Below are 17,879 nucleotides of genomic sequence, written 5' to 3'. Positions count from 1 at the left end.
TGAAATTCTACATTAGCAGCTTCAGGACGGTTGTAAATTAGAAATGAAGAGGCATCTGGTGACACAGACTTCGAGACTTGCACTAGGGCTCTCTGAGGCCACACAAACCACCATTTCAATTCTCCAAATAAATCCTACTGTGGCTGGAATGGCCAGGAAGCAGTAATTCACAACCACATACAGTGAAAAGAGAGACTCACATGATGGCTACATCTCTGCCTCTCCTGTGACACCAGAACACTCCCCTCTGTGATCCTCAGTCCCAAAAGCCCCAAAGAGCATAGTAGCAGTCTGGCGTAACAGAGCTGTCAGAGTCTGTCTGCATTGAGACAGAGGACTCTATCTATCTATCTATCTATCTATCTATCTATCTATCTATCTATCTATCTATCTATCTATCTATCTATCTATCTATCTATCTATCTATCTATCTATCTATCTATCTATCTATCTATCTATCTATCTATCTATCTATCTATCTATCTATCTATCCCCACCCCAATCCATCCCTCCATCCATCCTGTGTTTCATGGTGTGGACACAGCTCTCTGCTCTGCACACATTCAGCTCCATGTGGTTTCAGCCCCATGTGTTGCTCATGTTTGGACAACGCAGAGGCAATCAGATCGGTGTTAAATGCGGCCTCATACTGGGCCCCACACTGATTGGTGTGTCAACACAGGCCGGATTTCAACTGCCTGCTCAAATGTGACTTTGTTTGTTGTGCCACCCATTCAAATCCGACTTGGATCTCATGAATAGGTGAAAGCAAGCTCATCAGATTTGAGCAGGCAGTGCAAATCTAGCCCGTGTTGACACACCAGTCAGAAGAGTACAGAGTGAGAATCTGGATTTGTGGCAGAAAAGCTGTCTGTGCCTTCAAATATGATGCGCGTGCCACTATGTAACAAGTCTTTATTTTGTTCTTTTTTTAACATTATTCTTTATATGTTGCTGTCTAAACAGGAAAAAATATTGTTTCCTTTTGTTTTAGCAACACTTAGAAAGAAAACAAAAACATCACATGTCACATGTAAGTGAGGGAAGTGAAGGATTTGATCCCGCAGTTAGAATGAAGAGGCAACTGGTTTATGAGAGCTCTCCGAAGGATTTGGTTCTGCTGGAATTGGGGGGGGGGGGTCACAACCAAATCACTGCAATTAGTAGAAGAAGCACAGGAGACTAGTGCCCCCCAGTGTTTGCTTGATATATGAATAGTTTCTGTAAGCTGTAGTGAAATGTTTGGATTAAAAAAATTCACCTAGTATGACTTCTTTATTTTTTATGTGTACCGATCCAGTGAATTTGGAATTTATTTTTTTATTTTATTTTTTATTTTGCACGTATGTACCATGAAAACTCACCTTTAAATCATTTAATTTGTATTTGTCTTCTGCAAATTCACTGTCTTTCTAATCAAAACCCAGAGTTGCTGAGTGTTTGTGAATGAGCCAGGAGGTTTGCAGTTGTTCATCTATAACACGAAAAGAGGTTGGAATGCCATCTAGAGGTCAAGTATCTAATTGTTATGTATCTAAGGCACAATCACTTTATATATCACAGGACAACACAAAATGTGTAGTGTAATCAAATCTAATCAAGAGTAAGGAGTAAGGACATTACAATTTATGTGAGCTACCCTGAGCTTCATTCTGGACTGGTCTCTCATTCATAGATGAGGTCTTCACTATATCCCTTTGAGTCACAATTCTCCATGGAGAAGCACTAAGACTGTATTGACCTACATTAGTTCATGTATTTTCCGCATACAGTATGTCTTCAGTTATTCTTCCTTGATGTGACTCAATATCCATAATCCTTTTGTGTAGGTTGGATTGAGCTTTCATTCGTCTCTCTCTCGCTGGATGGTTTCCATGGCCAGGTTGCTATCAATGTGTAACTGAGGTGAGTCAGGAAGGTCACGTGACTCTCAGGATTTCACAGGGTGCCATTGTATTGCATTCTCCTTTTTGTACAGAGTGCAGATTGATGTTACAGACTTATCACGCGCAGCAGGCTAATGACGTATCATTACAGGAAATTCATATTTAAAGCACTTTGTTGAAACGTGTACCAGTATTAACTTAATGTAAAGGCCTGTGTGGATCAGTATTGGGGAAAGAAAAAGGTAAAGACACGATTTGCTCTGACAAAGTGCCAGCATGGTTGGTTTAATGACATTTTAAGAACTTCATCTTAATATCCCATTGAGCCTAATGAGGGATACATCCTTTCCCCTGAAGCTAAAGTCCTGTCTCTGTGGGAACCAACTGATAGCAGGTAGACTTTGCCCTGAAGGGGAACCAACACTACAGGAAGAGCAGTAGAGCAGATTCCCGGCCGTCACAGCAGAGGTAAGACACATTATAATGGATTAGAGCTGTAATTAATTGATTTATGTGAACAGACCTAAAGTCAAACAGCAATTGCTCACTTCTTGAAGACTACCAAAACACAAGGGGTACTTTTGAAAGTGCTTCATTCATCATATGCTGGAAGTGATGTTCGGGCTGTGTAAGCGAACAGAAACAAAGTCCACTTCATGTCATTCAAATATTAGAAAACAGGTTATCTACATATTTATATAAAATATATAAATATATTTTCACTTTGTTCTGTCTGAGGTGAAGTAGCTGAAGTAGGAAACAAAAGTCAAAGTGTGTTTTGTAATGGCCGATGATTTATTGATGATTCATGATTCATTACTAATTACTCATATTACAGGAGGTGTATATTGTTATTGATTAAACCATATATATACTGTATATTCAGTGCTGACGTTTCTTTGAAAATGTTTTGTGGGTTCTAACAGTTTCTTATCTGCAGTTAGTGTAATCATTGTATTACTATAGTTATAGTTATATGACATACGGAGTTGGTCATTGTGTTGCTAATCCTAATTTGTTTTATGACGAATGCAAAACCAGGGACTTTGAACTCTTTTGTCTTCAGTATATGTATAATATAAATCCCTGGGTTTATTGTCTGTCTGTCCCTCTTGATGACAACTGAATTTCCTCCGAGATCAATTAACCACAACCTATTTGGCCATTAAAATTACATACAGCTCCATTAAATGGAGGCTTAAGGCCGTAATTATGAATGTTAGTCATGGATGGCTCTTGGTGTTTGTGTGATGCATCATTTTGTAATTACCCATTTATTTGTTCCACACTGACATTGCCCCATTTTCCAATTTAGCATCAGTGATGAAAGCGCTGACACTGTTCAAAAGGATGCTTTTGTAACTCAGCCGTGACCTTAACTTACTGGTCTGTCTGACTTTTCTCTCTTTTTCGGTTTTGTGCCTCAGTTTGTTGAAAGATCTGCTAACTTTTGGTGGAATGGACCAAACTAATAGCAACAGTAATGGTGGCTATGGACCTTATCCTCCTCCGTACAACCCTCAGGACTATGGGGAGAGTTCTTACACAGGCGTGTGCTATCAGGTTAGTAGCAATATCAGGATATTTTTTTCACAGAAGAAAGGCGAACCAAAAAGTAAGCTGTTTTTTTCCCTGTTTATTCTGGATTTAATGTATAAGTTATTAGTACAGCATGAGCCAAAATCACACACTACCAGGCTTTGATGAAGGGATCATTATAAAACATTAATCATAAAAACATCCACAGGTACTGTTTTCATATTTGATTACACATAGATGATAGATTTTCTTTCCTTTGTTTCTGTATGATTATGGTTCAAAAGTAGAATGTTCTGGAAGTGTAGTTTGAGCTGCCTGTCATGTTGTTTGTTCGGATGATCCAGGTGGGGAAAGGGAATGTTGCAGTGGTCTCCCCTCCTGGCACCTATGATAACATGGTCCATCCTGAGGGAGCGGCAGCAGCTGGAGGCAACCAGCAGTATGGTGAAGCTCCTCCAGACTACTCTTACGGCTTAGAGGATAGTGGCTTCAGTGATGCTGCCATTAGAAGAGGTGAGGTGCTAAAAGAAGAGGGGAGTACGCTGAGGGAGAAAAAGAAAGCAAGAGAAATGAAAATGTTTTTGTTGTTGTTCCATGGTCAGAGCTGAAAAATGAGAAACAGTATTTACTCCCTAATTTGCTTTGTGGTGTTTTCTTAAAATTGATTTGGAATTGAAAATTGTTCCCTGATCTGTGCTGTACCCTGCCTCAGCTTCTCACCTCCCACACGCAACACAGATCATTTTAAATGAGAGGATGAAATGCAGGTTTGTTGAAAACAGGTATTTTGAAATGCAGTGCAGCATAAACAACCCTACCTGCCTGCCTGCTTCGCTCCGGCAGATTCTTTCTTTATTTTTTTTGTCATTGTTGTCTTTCTCCATCTTTCTCCTGACTATTTACCTTTCTGTCTGTCATGTCTCACCATGTGCCTCTGCCTTCCTTTCTGAGCAGGTTTCATAAAGAAAGTCTACTTGACCTTGATGATTCAGCTGCTAGTGACTGTTGGGATCATCTGTTCTTTTCTTTACTGGTGAGGAACCATCAGTCATGGGAATTCATTCCTTTAAAGAGAAAAATCCATGACAGCCATCTATCCACCTATCGTGTAGTCTGCTGCCGTTTACGAGCACCCAACATCACAGAGTAGCACAAGTACTATAGTTGTCCCCACAAAAACTTTGAGCGTGCAACACAGCACTGCTCAAATCATCATAAATATGTGAGTTGAGACAAGCTGGTAGGGAATAAAAGAGCATTTCTACCATATAATATTTTTGCTGGCAGTGGTATGAAAGCTTTATATGTTTTGTATAATGGATGTGGTAGAACGCTGCTACAGTAATTTCTTTTCATAAATTGTATTCAGCTCCCATGTGCCCAATGCTCTGTCCTCTGTTAATATTTAATAAAATCATTCTACTGCCTCTATCAAATAAATGGCACCTCTATTAAACACTCTCCTCTCCTTTCTCTCCCTTTTTTTCCTATCACATAACAGGGACACTCTCCGGAAATGGGCATGGTCCAACTACTGGTTCTCCTACTCCATGATGTAAGCTTTCTAAAACATTCACTTAGACTGTCTAGACACTCGATACTTTCTTGCTTTAACCAGTTTGACCATCTCTGAGAATCTCCTGCCTGGTAAGTTACCTGAATGAAAATGTCACTCATGAAAATCCACAGCAGTAAATCACAAACTGTCACCCGGGTCTAAATCCCAATCCAAGAAACAGCTACACTGTGCATAAATAATGCAGTCAGTGAATTCACATATCGAAGCCAGTGGTTTTTCTCTGTTTATAGCCTGTTTATTTGCTATTTACGATACACTCTATATTCTCTGTGAAACAGGGCAGCGGTGCTGGTGCTCATTGTGGCCATGTCCTGTTGCGACAACCTTCGTCGTCAAGTCCCCCTCAATTTCATTGCCCTGGGTCTGTTTGTGAGTAGAGGCAGTACCAGCCAGGCATCAAATTAAACCCCCGCCACACCTGCTCTATTTCACAGTTTTTTTGTGTGTGATGTATTTACTTTTCCTTTGTCTCCCCCTCCCTCTCTCCCTCCCCGTATCTCAGACTATTGCAGAGGGCCTCATGCTTGGATCCGTGGCAGTGTGAGTATTTGTTTCCAAGGATGAATCCCCACCTGATGCTGACTCATTTACACAATAACAACCCTATTTGATCCATATCTGACAGTGCGTTTGATGCCAGCAATGAAGCCATCAAACCTGATAAGATGTTATCATTGCTGGTTTGCTAAATTAAAAAGCATATGGAATCATATTGTGCATCTTTTCTGCTGAAGATAAATCAGAAGCATCTCAAATGGTTCAAAACCAATTTTTCTGTACCAGTGCCTGTGTAAACACAAGTTACCTTTTCCATCTCAGAGAGATTTCTTTTTTAGCAGCATGTCACTCTGTCAGAAAAGGCATCAGCTGAGGTCTGACTATCAATAATACAGTCAAATTATCATATTTATAGAATATTGCCATAACTGAAGCTGTAACTGATATGAAATGAACATAGGCAATACATTATGCAATACAGGTCCAGTGGGGGCCATCACTCTAGCTGAGACACATTATAGAGACTGTTAGATGAAAAAAATGCCATATTTCTTATAAGAAAGAAATGTTTCCCTTTTAGGATAAAACAGAACCCCACTGTTCTTGTACCCACTCTGCCTGCCGACTAGTTAGACATGATACTATGGGGTGCCTTTGCCACTGCATATCTGTTTGATATTTCTGTCTGCAGGTACTTTGATGCCGAAGCAGTTCTGTGGGCTGTGGGGGCAACGGCGCTGGTATCCTTTGCCTTGAGTCTGTTTGCCATGCAGTCAAAGGTAAGATCTGTCACATACTCTGAGCTCAGTTTGCAGCGTAGTCAAAAGTGAAATTTCATCAACTGCTGTGACTTTGCTCTGCAGTCAGTTGTAAATGACTGTATACTGAGCTGTGTTTCCTGTGCAGTCAGAGGAAAAGTGTTAAGCTGAGCTGTTGGCAGTGTTTTCTACATGCAGTCACCAGAAAAGGTTTAAAACTCTGATGGGTTTGCTGTCCAGGCAAAACTGTGATTACTGCTGAGATCAGAGTATTTGTCAGTCAAGTTAATTCCTCGTGTCCAGTGTTGGGACAGAGTTAAACCTCTGTCTGGGCTGTCCTCGTGCTGGCTGAGGCTCCTACCATAAATCTTGAGTTCAGAAATGGCCTGGAGCCTTTTGTTATTTGCTATTTGGTAATATTGGCTGTGTAGTGATACCAAAAGCTTACATATAGCACCTGTGCTTTAATAGTATTAATCTTGCACAATGATGTCACTTGGTGTACATGAAATAGCTTGTGTAAGTAACATTTCAAAGTTTCATTACACGTTAACAGTGTTTTATTAGTAAGTGTCAATGTGCACGAGTGAGGAGACTCTTTGAGAATCATTACACTGATAGCTTGACATGCCGCTTCAGTAAATGGCTCATATTCAGAATAAAGTCATCATACAACTGGTTGGGTCAAAAATTAGATGTGGCCAAATTCAAATAGCATTTTAAGTCCCTTTTAATTGTCTCTGAATGCAGTTTGGCATTTCACACATTTTGCCACTTGCAGCATCTGCAGACATTTATTCTTTCTGCCTAGATGTGATAAAATGAGCAAGCAGGTGTCTAATGATTATATTCAGAATATGTCAGGTTTTAAATGCTCTTTGCTCATTATTACAGTGTGGCAGAAAGGCAAATGCATCAGGTCTAATTAGCCTGCATATAGAAGATAATGCTGTGATGTGCATAGACTTTCAAAAGATATAGTTTCATTGGGGTGAGTTGTCACTAACACAAACACTTTTGTTTATTCTCTATAACCACATTCATCTCACAGTTTCTCTGCTCTGAAGGTCACACTGTTCATGGAGCTTTTTTTTGTCTCTGTCATATAAATGCCAAACAGGCTACTCTGCATGTTCAGCCATAGCCCCTCAGGTCATCAGTGTTAGTGTAGTAACTGCCATCTTTTTCCTGTCGATTTAAGAAGGGCATGCATGCCAGAAGACCACCTCTGCTCCCTTCCTCTATGCCTGCGTGGCATCTTGTTAATTAATTATCCAGAATCGTTGTATCCAGAATCGTTAGGATCTTCTCGTGTGTTGAACAGCAGTATGTCTTCATCACTGAGTAATCTGCTGTGCCTCGCAGCACAGCTGCAGTGCAGATGACCTTGAGTGCCCCGGCTTTTATGGCAATGATGAGTTTAAACGAGAGATGTTCTGTCTACAGTTATCTGTTTGAGAGGCTCGTCACATTCAGTGTTGCTCTCTTCTCCCCTCTCTTCTGGCACCAGTGGGACTTCACTGCACTAAATGGGAGCCTGTGGGTGTTTGCCTGGACCCTCTTTTCGTTTGCATTGCTTTGTGCAATCCTCCGCTCTCAGGTAAATCAAGGAGCCATTGTGTTTACACCTGTGTTTGCAGTGAGAACAGGTTTGAAATGAATTGCAGCAGCGTGCATTAAGAAGCAGACAGTATATACAACCTTGTAGCTTTTATTCCCAGGATGTTCTGGTGCTGACCTGTGTGCTGAGCAGACTATAAAGGAGAAAGTGTGCACTCTCAAACCTCTCAGGAGCTGCTCTGATCTCAGACTGATGCATTTAAATGTACACTGCTATTTACTGTGACGGCTGTTTGTGTTTTAGCCTTAAGCGGGAAATTTACAGAAAAAAAGCATTCCATTGATTTTAAACTGCTATTGTTAAGTGCAATAAATGAACTGCAACAGAACAGAAACACTGCCATCTTAAAGGATAATGTGTCCACCCTTTATCAGCCTCTACCATCATATTTACAGTGCAGAGCAACGAGATAGGAAAAAGGGCTAAAAGTATGTTTACTTTTTCAGCCACAGATTCAATAGTCTGCAGCAAGCACCAGTGAGATAGAAAGTAACATTTCATTTTAAATGGAGAAAAAAGAGACTTTTTTAACTACACATTACTTGTGGCTGAAATAATCATAAATCAGCTGAAAGTCATTTGTGTTGCTAAATGCCTCTGCTGATTTTGTGTCTGATTCTTTCAACAGTATGTTTACATCGTCTACGCCTGCCTGGGAACCTTGCTGTTTTCCTTGGTAAGTACGCTCAAAGTTTCATGACAGGCTTTGGTCTCCTGCAACACTGGCTGAATTGAGTACAGACTGAAAGTGACCTTTTAAAATGAAAGAAACCATCACCAAAGAAGGCTTAATGTCAAGTGAGTGTATATGATGTAAGATTTGATCCCTGGGCCAAGCCGCCTGCCACCAGTGTTTGTCACAGTAGTTAGTGTAAAGAGAGAGACTCTGATGTCCTCATGCCCTTTAATTTCAATTATGCACCGCTTAACAGCAGTGGGCTTCATTTTCACAGCCACCTCTCTGCGTGCCTTTGGCATTAACAGCAAATGTTGTGACCCATCCCATCAGCTGGTGGAACGAACTGCGACTACACACAGAGCTGAACAGGCTGTCAGCAGCAAGTCACAACTTATTTTCAGCTGCACAACTTCTGACTACACGATTATTTATAATGCCTGTTTGTCTGCACAGGTCCCTCCCTTCAGAGATAAGAAATACTTCCTGTGTTTTCTTTCAGACATATTCCTGTAACTGGCTCTCTGTCTCTTACCTCACACAAACATGCCGCCTTCAGACGTCATTGTTGGAAGTGTTGAAGCATCTCATCTCTCTGTGTCTCTCTGCAGTACTTGGTGTTTGATACCCAGCTTATCCTGGGTGGGAAACACAGGAAGTATGAAGTGTCTCCTGAGGAGTATGTGTTCGCTGCTCTGAATCTCTATTTGGACATTGTGTCCCTGTTCCTGCTCCTGCTGCAGATCATTGGCCTCTGCCGCTGACAATGAGCCGCCATGACATCTCAAACGCAACACTGAAACACAGGACTCCTACTTTCGTTTTAATAGCAAACTGTACAACTACAGTACGTGCTATCATATGTAAAATACACTGCAATATACTGTGTGCAACATGTTTTTTAAACCAAAAGAGCTTTTGACTTTTGAGTGTTATACTGCAGCAGAATTTGTTTCTACCTAGATTTCTTAATTAATTGTGCTTCATATTCATTTCCATTCAATTTAACTTGGCTGTTTTCTGTGCTCTGTAACAAAAAACTGAAATGTAAGGCAAACATAAAGTAACTAAACAGCCACCCAAGTAATTTACAGTAATATTATCACATCAAAGTAGTTCAGTCATCCTGGGATCTGTGCTGCATTTAATGATCAGTGTTGAGAGGTTCAGTTTAAATGAAGCTGCTGGAAAACCAGATTCCAGAAACCAAACTAATTCCAATAAAGAACAGAATCTGTCAGCTTTATCACTCCTATAAAACCAGCTAGATGCTCTGTGATCCTTCTCTCTCCAAACTGCAGTGATGTTTGTTCAGAATGTAGGTATCTCAATGACTAATAAAATTCAGGGGCACCTGTTTCAGCTGTATGGAAAAGAAACACAAATTAAAACTCAACACATAGTTTATTGGCATCACACATCAAACATTTTTCATATAAAGTGGGAATGTATCAAGTATAGACTATGAAAGTGCAAATAGCATTTCAAGGATTAGTCGCTTTACAATAGAAAATTTCAATGAGTTACAAAATGTTATATGCCATTTTAAAATAAATCACCTGGACATTAGAGGTGAAATACAAAGGAAGTACAAATTCCATTTAGACTTGTACCCATGCAACATATGTTATCTCCCTCTGTTCAACCAACCTACATTAACATGTCCAACAAAGTTAGCCACTAACCATATGGCACCCACAGTTTCACAACTTCAAGACACTTGTCAACGCAATCACTATTTTTAGATTTAATGTGACTACACATCTGCTGGAAAAGAAAGGTCATTCATTTACTTCAGTCAGACATTAGCCTGTACAGAAACTAAGTCTTAAATGTAAAACACTGATGTGTTCATTTCATATCGGTTATTCACAATCCATTTTTTTAATGGTTCAGTTTAATTTCAAATAAATACCTTCTTTATATTGCAACTTTCCTCCATTTTAGTGTCTTCACATAAGATACATGATACACATACGGTAGGTCAACTCGTTCCAAAGTCAATACAGTGATTTTAGTTTCTAAACCACAGAAAAACCAACTGTCTCAAAATTTAGGGAGAAGCCCTACTGCACAAAAAGCCAAGAGAAATACAACCTTTTTTTTTTCTTCCAAAATATTTGGGAACAAGATTTCAAAGTATGACATTAACCATTACCCATTATACCAAATCATATAAAATCAGTGTTAACATAATACTACTAGAACCGACAAAAAAGCTCATGCTACAAATATTTTGATGAAAAAAAAATTAAGAGCTTATGTCTGCACACTATAAACTTTATGTGAGAGAAATAACTTTAAGGTAACAGGTGTTTGTTGTTTTTGTTTTTTTACACTGTAAATACTGTGTAATTAGCACTCAGAAAAAATGTGTGAAAAAGGATTAAATAAGGGTGATTGACATAAAGGCACTGTATCTCTACATAGAGAACCATTTCAAAAACATGGACTCTCCATGTGTTTGAGATGCAACACACATTCATATTTTCTCCACACGTTACCCTGCAGTCCAGGACATCTGCAGAGCTCAGGAGAAGGCTTTGCTAATGTTACACTTGAATAGGACCCAGAGATTAATGACAGTGACTTAGGCTTGATTATTTAATTCATCAAATCTGAATGTGATTACTCATTTATCTGTTTGACTGGCCTTTCCTGCTTTGTATAAACAAGACTACTCACTGTCTACTTAGTCTGTCTTGCACCTCATTCAGCTGCAGTACTCAAACATGACTTTTAAGAAAAGCTACAATGGAATTCAGAATGCGCTGTTAGAAAGGTGTGAAGTGAACGATGCTGAGCGGCCCCTCTGGGCCTGTCAGCATTTGTCGTCTCAGAAGACATTTCCTATTGAAAATGTTTTAGGATTGAGGCTTTGAGATGAATAACCATTGTCAAGTCCATTTTGAAATGTTTTTGAGCAGGTTGCCTCGCCTGTTCATTTGAATAATTCATCAAAAATGTTTCTGAATGTGAATGTTTCACATAATAAAGTACACAACCATTATGGTCTTAAACTACAGATTTACACAGCACACTACAGCTATTAGATAGTGAGATTTGAAAAACAATTTTCACTCAGCCACTATCTTAAATAAAAATATGGCTCGAGACTTTCACATTTAAGTTTAGCTGAGTGGTTGAGATTGTAATAAGCAGGCACAATTTGCTTTAAAGAATCCACTTGGTGACTGCAAACTGTGCTTTTGCTAGTCAGTGTTTGGCACCCATAAAGTAGGCAGATATGGACAGGGGTGAGAACTGTTTCTCAGCCTGTACCCTACAGATAGAATACTGGATATTAATCTGCTCCCTATGTACAGGTGAAACATTTCCCTCAGACCTGATCCAGACACATACAGTAGGCTTTTACTCCAGTGGTAAAAATAATAATACCTGCACAAGGCTAAAGTCTCTACATCTCTTATATTCTCTAAAATTGATTTCAGAAAAAGCAACTTATTCATATTTCTATCAGAATCATTTTAGGAAATATATCACTGAAATTCATAATAAATCATCATAAATGTAATCTCTCCCTCAGTTAGTGCTTTCTCCTCAGGAGGCCTGGTTGTTAGGGGGCTTCAGTCAACACAGGAAACTGATCTGACTGCAATACTAGACTAAGAGTCCAAATACTTCTTCCCCCACTTTCCAACCAAGTACAAACTGACACATTCTTCATTTTGTATACATTCCACCTGAATAGCTACTATTTTTCAACTAGTAAATTTGCAATCTCTAGTGGTTTTTGGCCTTTCTGAAAAAGCTCTTTCCCATCTCAGCTAATCAGATCACACCAGGTGCACTTGCTCCTCCCACTCAGAGGAGCTGGTACTGGGCAGCTGGTCTGATACAGAGTCACATCGTGGAGTGTCGACATGGCAGACCTTTGAGCCTCCACGTTCGGCATGGTCTCCACTTGGGTCAAGGGCAGCCATGTAAGGTAGCGGCATAGTGTCTAGCCCCACTAGGTCTAACTGGGTCGGTCTCTCAGCGATGGCACACTCCTTTTCCTCCTTGTCATTTAGTCTCTGAGAGCAGAAACCCACATCTGCCATCACTTCCTGAGGCAGGACAACAACACCAGCTTTCTCATCATCTGGCAGGCAGCCCCCTCCACCTGCATGGAGTGCACCCAGGTTTGAATCGGTGTCGGAGGAGGTTGACGGAACCAGGGTGATACCCTGAGGATTCATGTCGTGGAACCAAGCCATGATGTTGCCCAGCAGGTTAGCATTTGCAGCTAACCCAGAGGATGAGGATGGGTCATGGCTGCCGCATGTAGTTGAGTCTCCTGTGTCACTAGAAGAGGAGAAGAGGCCTGTCGATGAGTTGCTGCCACCTGGAGCCACTGGTATCGGCACAGAGGCCCCATAGGCCCGGTGACGACTGTCACAGTGCTGCACAGAGGTGTGAACAGTAGCAGCAGAGTACTGGCTGCTGGTGTTGATGTTTCCTAGTCTTGCTAAGTTATCTCCCAACTCCAGCAGTTCTGAGCTGCTTAGGGAAGCTCTAGGGAGGACTTCTACACCAGGAGCATTCTGTTCAAGCCTAGAAGGCAAGGAGGTGCCAATAGCGCCAAGTGAGGCTTCGTTGGCAAGGACCTCCTGGCTGGACCCACTCCCTGTCATCCCAGAGTCCTGAAGGGACAGCTGAATGGCCAGTAGAATGTTAGGGTCATCGTCATCCAAAGAGCCGAGACCCTGCGAGAAAATAAAGGATACACAGTGTCAGTGATTTCAAGCACCTGGACGAGCTGCCACACCAATGTCATCCAGCTACAGAGCACTTTTAGACCTGCACCAGAATAATGCTGTTTTGACCTACTGACAACAGCTTTTTATTTTTTTTATTTATTTATTTATTGAAGTAGCTGCTGTACTGCTTTTTGCTGTGTGTGTGTGTGTGTGTGTGTGTGTGTGTGTGTTTGAGGTTCTACATTTTTACAATTCTAAAATGCTAAAGGACATGGCTGGTGATATTGTATATTTTTGCTGTCAACAAATCCCATGAAATAACAGTGATTTAGCTTCTCTCTCAGTATGTTCTGACGTCCCCAGTCTGTGGCTGTCAGTGCCCATGTTCACTGGAATAAATGAGGATGTCACCTGGTGTTTTTGGTAGTTCTTGTGCAATAATGCAGGCTTTCATGTCTACAATGTAAGACCAGTTTCATACATTATGTACATGTATTTGATCCATTGATCCTTGTTTTATACATCTATCAATTGGATGATAAGGCCCCATTTCCTCTGAATTTTAACTCTGGATTCAATCTTCTGTATAATTTAACAGTCTGCAAAACTACGAAAGGAAGACGTAAATTAGACTGTTAAAAAATGTTCTCTTTAGATTGCCTTTATAAAAAAATAGACTGAAAGCCTTGGGTTGAGATGAAAATGGTAACTGTGCACTCACCATCAGGGGACCCTGCCTTCGTCCACCTCCAACATCCTGTGTGTCTTTGGAGGAAGAGAAATGGACAAAAACGCCCACAGTCAAAATACTGTCATTAAACTGAGTCTTTACAGCAGAGTTCGAATAGCAATTTAACACACTGCTAATTACCGCATTTAGGAAAATCATCTTCATTTTAGTGAACACTGCAAAATGATCAAGTAATAGCAACCTGACAGAGAATGTGCCCTCAGCATTTTCTCAGGAAATTCACTAATTCAGTATCTTCGTCTACAATCGATTAATCCCTCTTGGCACAGAGGAACCTATTAGCTGGCTTCAAAACTGCAAACTCCATCCATCTTTCACTCCACACAGCCAAAAACAAAGCAGCACTGTGATGAATGACATTGATGGATTAGAAATATTGGTTTCTGGAACCTGAGCAGTTGTAATTTTCAAAAGTTTGGACCAGTACCCTACTTTGGCTTGTGTTCATAGTGTATCAAAAACTGAGGGCAGAATACTGGATCTATGTAGTTTAATGTATATGTATGTATTTCATCATAGCTTAGACCCATGTTTGTTGCATATGTCCTAACTCCCCTCATTTCCTAACCTCTCTCTGTAGTCACCATCACAAAAAAGCAAAAAACAGAAACTGTAGGTTCACATCATCCACATGTATGATATCACCAGGTTATAGAATTATTTAAATACAATTAACAATTAATTACAATATAACAGTATGTAACTTTTTTTCTAATACTGTTTAGTTGAAATATACCACCAAACATATCTGAAAGTGGAGAGGTGCTGTCACAGGCCTCTGTGACCCAGACTCACTGGACTGCCTGGCAGCAGTGCAGAGATATTCCCATCTATTTTTTTTTATTTATTTTTTTTTTTTTTCCTTAGAGAGCATCATCCTTCTAACCAATCAGAGAGGGTTAAAGTAAAGGGTGGGATCTCATGGCTGTCAGTCAATGCATAAAGGTGTTTCTGGTCCACTGCTCCTCTCACACTGAGGCTTCAGGGTAGTAATAGCTGCCAGAAGATGTTGCTATGGCTGATTCACAGGCTGGCGAGCTCCTGATACTTCCATCAGCGAGACAGTGACAGTGTACACAGTGAGGATGTAGGTGATGGGGCTGGGAGGACTGCCTTGCTTTCCTGAACATGAATATTGTAGTTTTAATGAAGAATTTAACTGGAGCAAATAACCCAGTCTACCACCAAGAAATAAAAGTTAGAAATCCCTGAGGGAGAATGTTTTGTGTCCTCTGTAGTACCTAAAGTGCTGTCGCTGGGGTCATCAGGGTCAGGTGTGCTGCTACGCAGACTGGACATATCGCCTCGCCTTCGCTGTCTATGTCTCCGTCTGTACTGGAACTCTGCATACTCCTTAAAACAACAGCACAAATTAGCATTTTAAAAACACATCACCAAGTCTACATTCCTTTCTGCTGCTTAATTCAATTCAACTAACACTCTGATCATGCCGTTTATCCAGTCATTATGTCCCTAACTCTCATCAGCAACAGACCTCTTTCTGGCCAGAAAAAAGTTGCCATGTCTTGCTGTTGGTAACTTTGATGAAAGTAGTGAAGCACTTTGCTTCAAATCTGGTCTGAGTTTTGTGTTCCAAGAAAGATCAGCACCTAGAGACTGCTTCAAACCTTTTCATCTCCAGACTAAGCCTTCAATCATTAGGCTCCAGTTTAGACTGAATCCAAGCAGAACACATGCTTACTGGTAGGGAATTAGAAATTAAGCAACAAGAGAACTGAGGTTCAGATGTTTGAAACTGTGTGTGAATGCCCAATTAATCTCAAAGACCAGAATACCTTATCAAACATGAAAGTGATGTTATTTAAAAAGGAAGTAAATTAAATATTTATTTACTGGAGAATTTTAAAAATATAAGTCAGAATGAAGTGAAGTATATATTTTGTCCAGATTTAGTTTTAATGGACATGAAATAATCTAACAACCCAGATTTAACTAGCCTAAAAGCAATCTTACACTACTGTAGGTTCTCTGCATTAGAGGCAGTAAGACCATGTTGCAGCATATCTTGTATTGTGACAGAAAGACAACATTCTAATTTGATATTTCTGGCACAGTGTCACTCTGGGGGGCTTATATGATGTAGAATGAAATAATCAGACTATGTTTCACACAGTGTGTAAATGAAATTACAAAAAACATCATAGCATAATAGATGTGAATGCATATGCAGGTTTCTAATTATAGGATATCTATGTGCTTATCAGGGTTCTTTGTATCGCTTAAACAATGCTGATAACAATGACTGACATGTATCAAGAGACTGAGATCCAATTATGATGATATGATGGCATTAGATGAATGATACAGTGTAGCCTAATTAAGTCATAAAAGATAAGTGATAAATCAAAGTTCTACAGGAAGTATATATGTAGTTTGGGCATATACTATAGTTTTTCAAGCTGAAAACATTATAGTGTATGTCATCCTAGTTTAACCTAGGCTGCAGTTAATTTGCAAATATTTCTACAAATATTCAATCATAGTTTCAGAGTTTTGGTTCAGTCAGATGGTACTTGGTAGTGGTCAACTGTCAACTGAAAGAAAATTTCAGTTCCAAGCCAATGATAAATGTAGGGCTGCTCTTAGGCTGTAGACCACCACAAAAAAGTTTCATATACTGAACTTGCATATCTGCATATCAATACCTCAGGAAATAATCAACTGGATTCTCCATTCAGTCATCTCATACATTTGCAAAAGTCATCAAGTCATATTCTTATAATCAAAAGCCTGTCACCCCAACTCTTTCTTTCATGTTTCCACTGCTCTAAAAATAGCCCACTGTAAAGTGATATCCAGGCATTGTAAGAACCATGTAGCAGACCATCTGTAGCTGAGCCTGTGAGGCAGTGTCATCAGGCTTTGATTATTACTATGGTGTTCCCATTAACTACTGCAGCTGAGAGACACACACTTTTAATTAGGGGACTTTTTTTTGAAAGCTATTTTTTAGAATGACATGGTGTTCAGTATCTGGTGGTAGCAGCATTTACTGTGAATGTCCTCATAGAGACGTGCTCAAAATCATTTGTTGACAATGGTAAAATATTGGCTCATATCTATGGGGGTAGATATGAGATGAGCATCTCACCTGAATTTGCATTGATAATTTGTTCTTTTGAGGATAAGCTACAACTTTTTGCAGTGTGCACCTAGCCTTTATTAAATCTGTTCTTATGGCTTGTATACTTGTATGCGCTTCAGTTGGCTTATATATAACATCTGCCAGTAGAATCAATAATAGTCTAGCACCGTACAGTAAACACATTCACATATTAAGGCCTCACAGAGATTAGAAACAGATAGTGTCTGTGACACTAGCATTACTAGTAAATATCAATTTAGACCAACAGTGTGGAAACACTACTCATTTATTATATGAAACAGCAGAGGAGTGTCATCAAAATCCTCTGTTTCAAAAAGTGACAAAGTGACCAGTAAGAGAGCAGATAATCTCATGTCATGTGGCTTAATATTTTTTATCATTTAAAAAACAACCGATGATCTCAGTAGATCAGACATTGTCAGACATTTCTGGTATCAGTTTCATTCCTTTCTTTTATGTAAAGGCTACCAAGACAGGTTTGCTAGCTTGGTAGCTTGCTGTTTTTAGTCAGCAAAGAGTAAAAATAGCAAAATTAACACAGTGGGTCTGGGTCTGAATGATTAAAATACTTGTTCAGCAGTGGCTGTTTACTGTGTGAACCATACATATACAAAAACTCTACATTGCTTTACTTGCTGTATGTCTCACTGCATGGTGCTGAGCAGGCAGAGGATAAGCAGCTTCAAAATTCATTTATCAAACTGGCAGCCAATTCTGATCTTGTCATTTGTTTTCCCGGCA

The 17,879-nt window shown here is 39.9% G+C and overlaps 2 protein-coding genes across 4 annotated transcripts in view; one reads left to right on the top strand and one right to left on the bottom strand.

Annotated features, from left to right (window-relative positions):
• The first annotated feature begins 1,971 nt into the window (after positions 1-1,971).
• zgc:110410 (uncharacterized protein LOC553618 homolog) lies at positions 1,972-9,836 on the top strand. 2 transcript variants are annotated; one of them, XM_051075778.1, is made up of 12 exons: positions 1,972-2,128; positions 2,244-2,354; positions 3,314-3,449; positions 3,770-3,938; positions 4,380-4,458; positions 4,927-4,980; positions 5,283-5,373; positions 5,507-5,544; positions 6,194-6,281; positions 7,771-7,860; positions 8,510-8,557; positions 9,060-9,318. In XM_051075778.1, exons 3-12 carry the CDS (start codon positions 3,345-3,347, stop codon positions 9,180-9,182), a joined length of 885 nt encoding a protein of 294 aa, XP_050931735.1. In that variant the 5' UTR covers positions 1,972-2,128; positions 2,244-2,354; positions 3,314-3,344; the 3' UTR covers positions 9,183-9,318. The 2 variants fall into 2 exon arrangements, with proteins under 2 accessions (XP_050931735.1, XP_018540372.1); XM_018684856.2 differs by having other exon boundaries at positions 1,973-2,128; positions 9,169-9,836.
• A 106-nt stretch (positions 9,837-9,942) lies between these two features.
• Positions 9,943-17,879, bottom strand: part of LOC108888720 (ankyrin repeat and IBR domain-containing protein 1) — a 33,594-nt gene continuing 25,657 nt past the window's right edge. For both annotated transcript variants that reach the window (XM_018684834.2, XM_018684843.2), the window contains exons 18-20: positions 15,253-15,364; positions 13,982-14,025; positions 9,943-13,266 (exon numbers count right to left, since the gene is read on the bottom strand). In XM_018684834.2, the coding sequence (XP_018540350.1) occupies positions 12,355-13,266; positions 13,982-14,025; positions 15,253-15,364 (1,068 nt within the window). In that variant the 3' untranslated portion in view covers positions 9,943-12,354. The remainder of the gene's footprint in view (positions 13,267-13,981; positions 14,026-15,252; positions 15,365-17,879) is intronic.

This window comes from Lates calcarifer, linkage group LG15 (assembly GCF_001640805.2).
Source record: "Lates calcarifer isolate ASB-BC8 linkage group LG15, TLL_Latcal_v3, whole genome shotgun sequence".
NCBI lineage: Eukaryota > Metazoa > Chordata > Actinopteri > Centropomidae > Lates > Lates calcarifer.
Note: the sequence above shows the minus strand (reverse complement) of the source record. Positions and strands in the feature narration are given on the sequence as shown.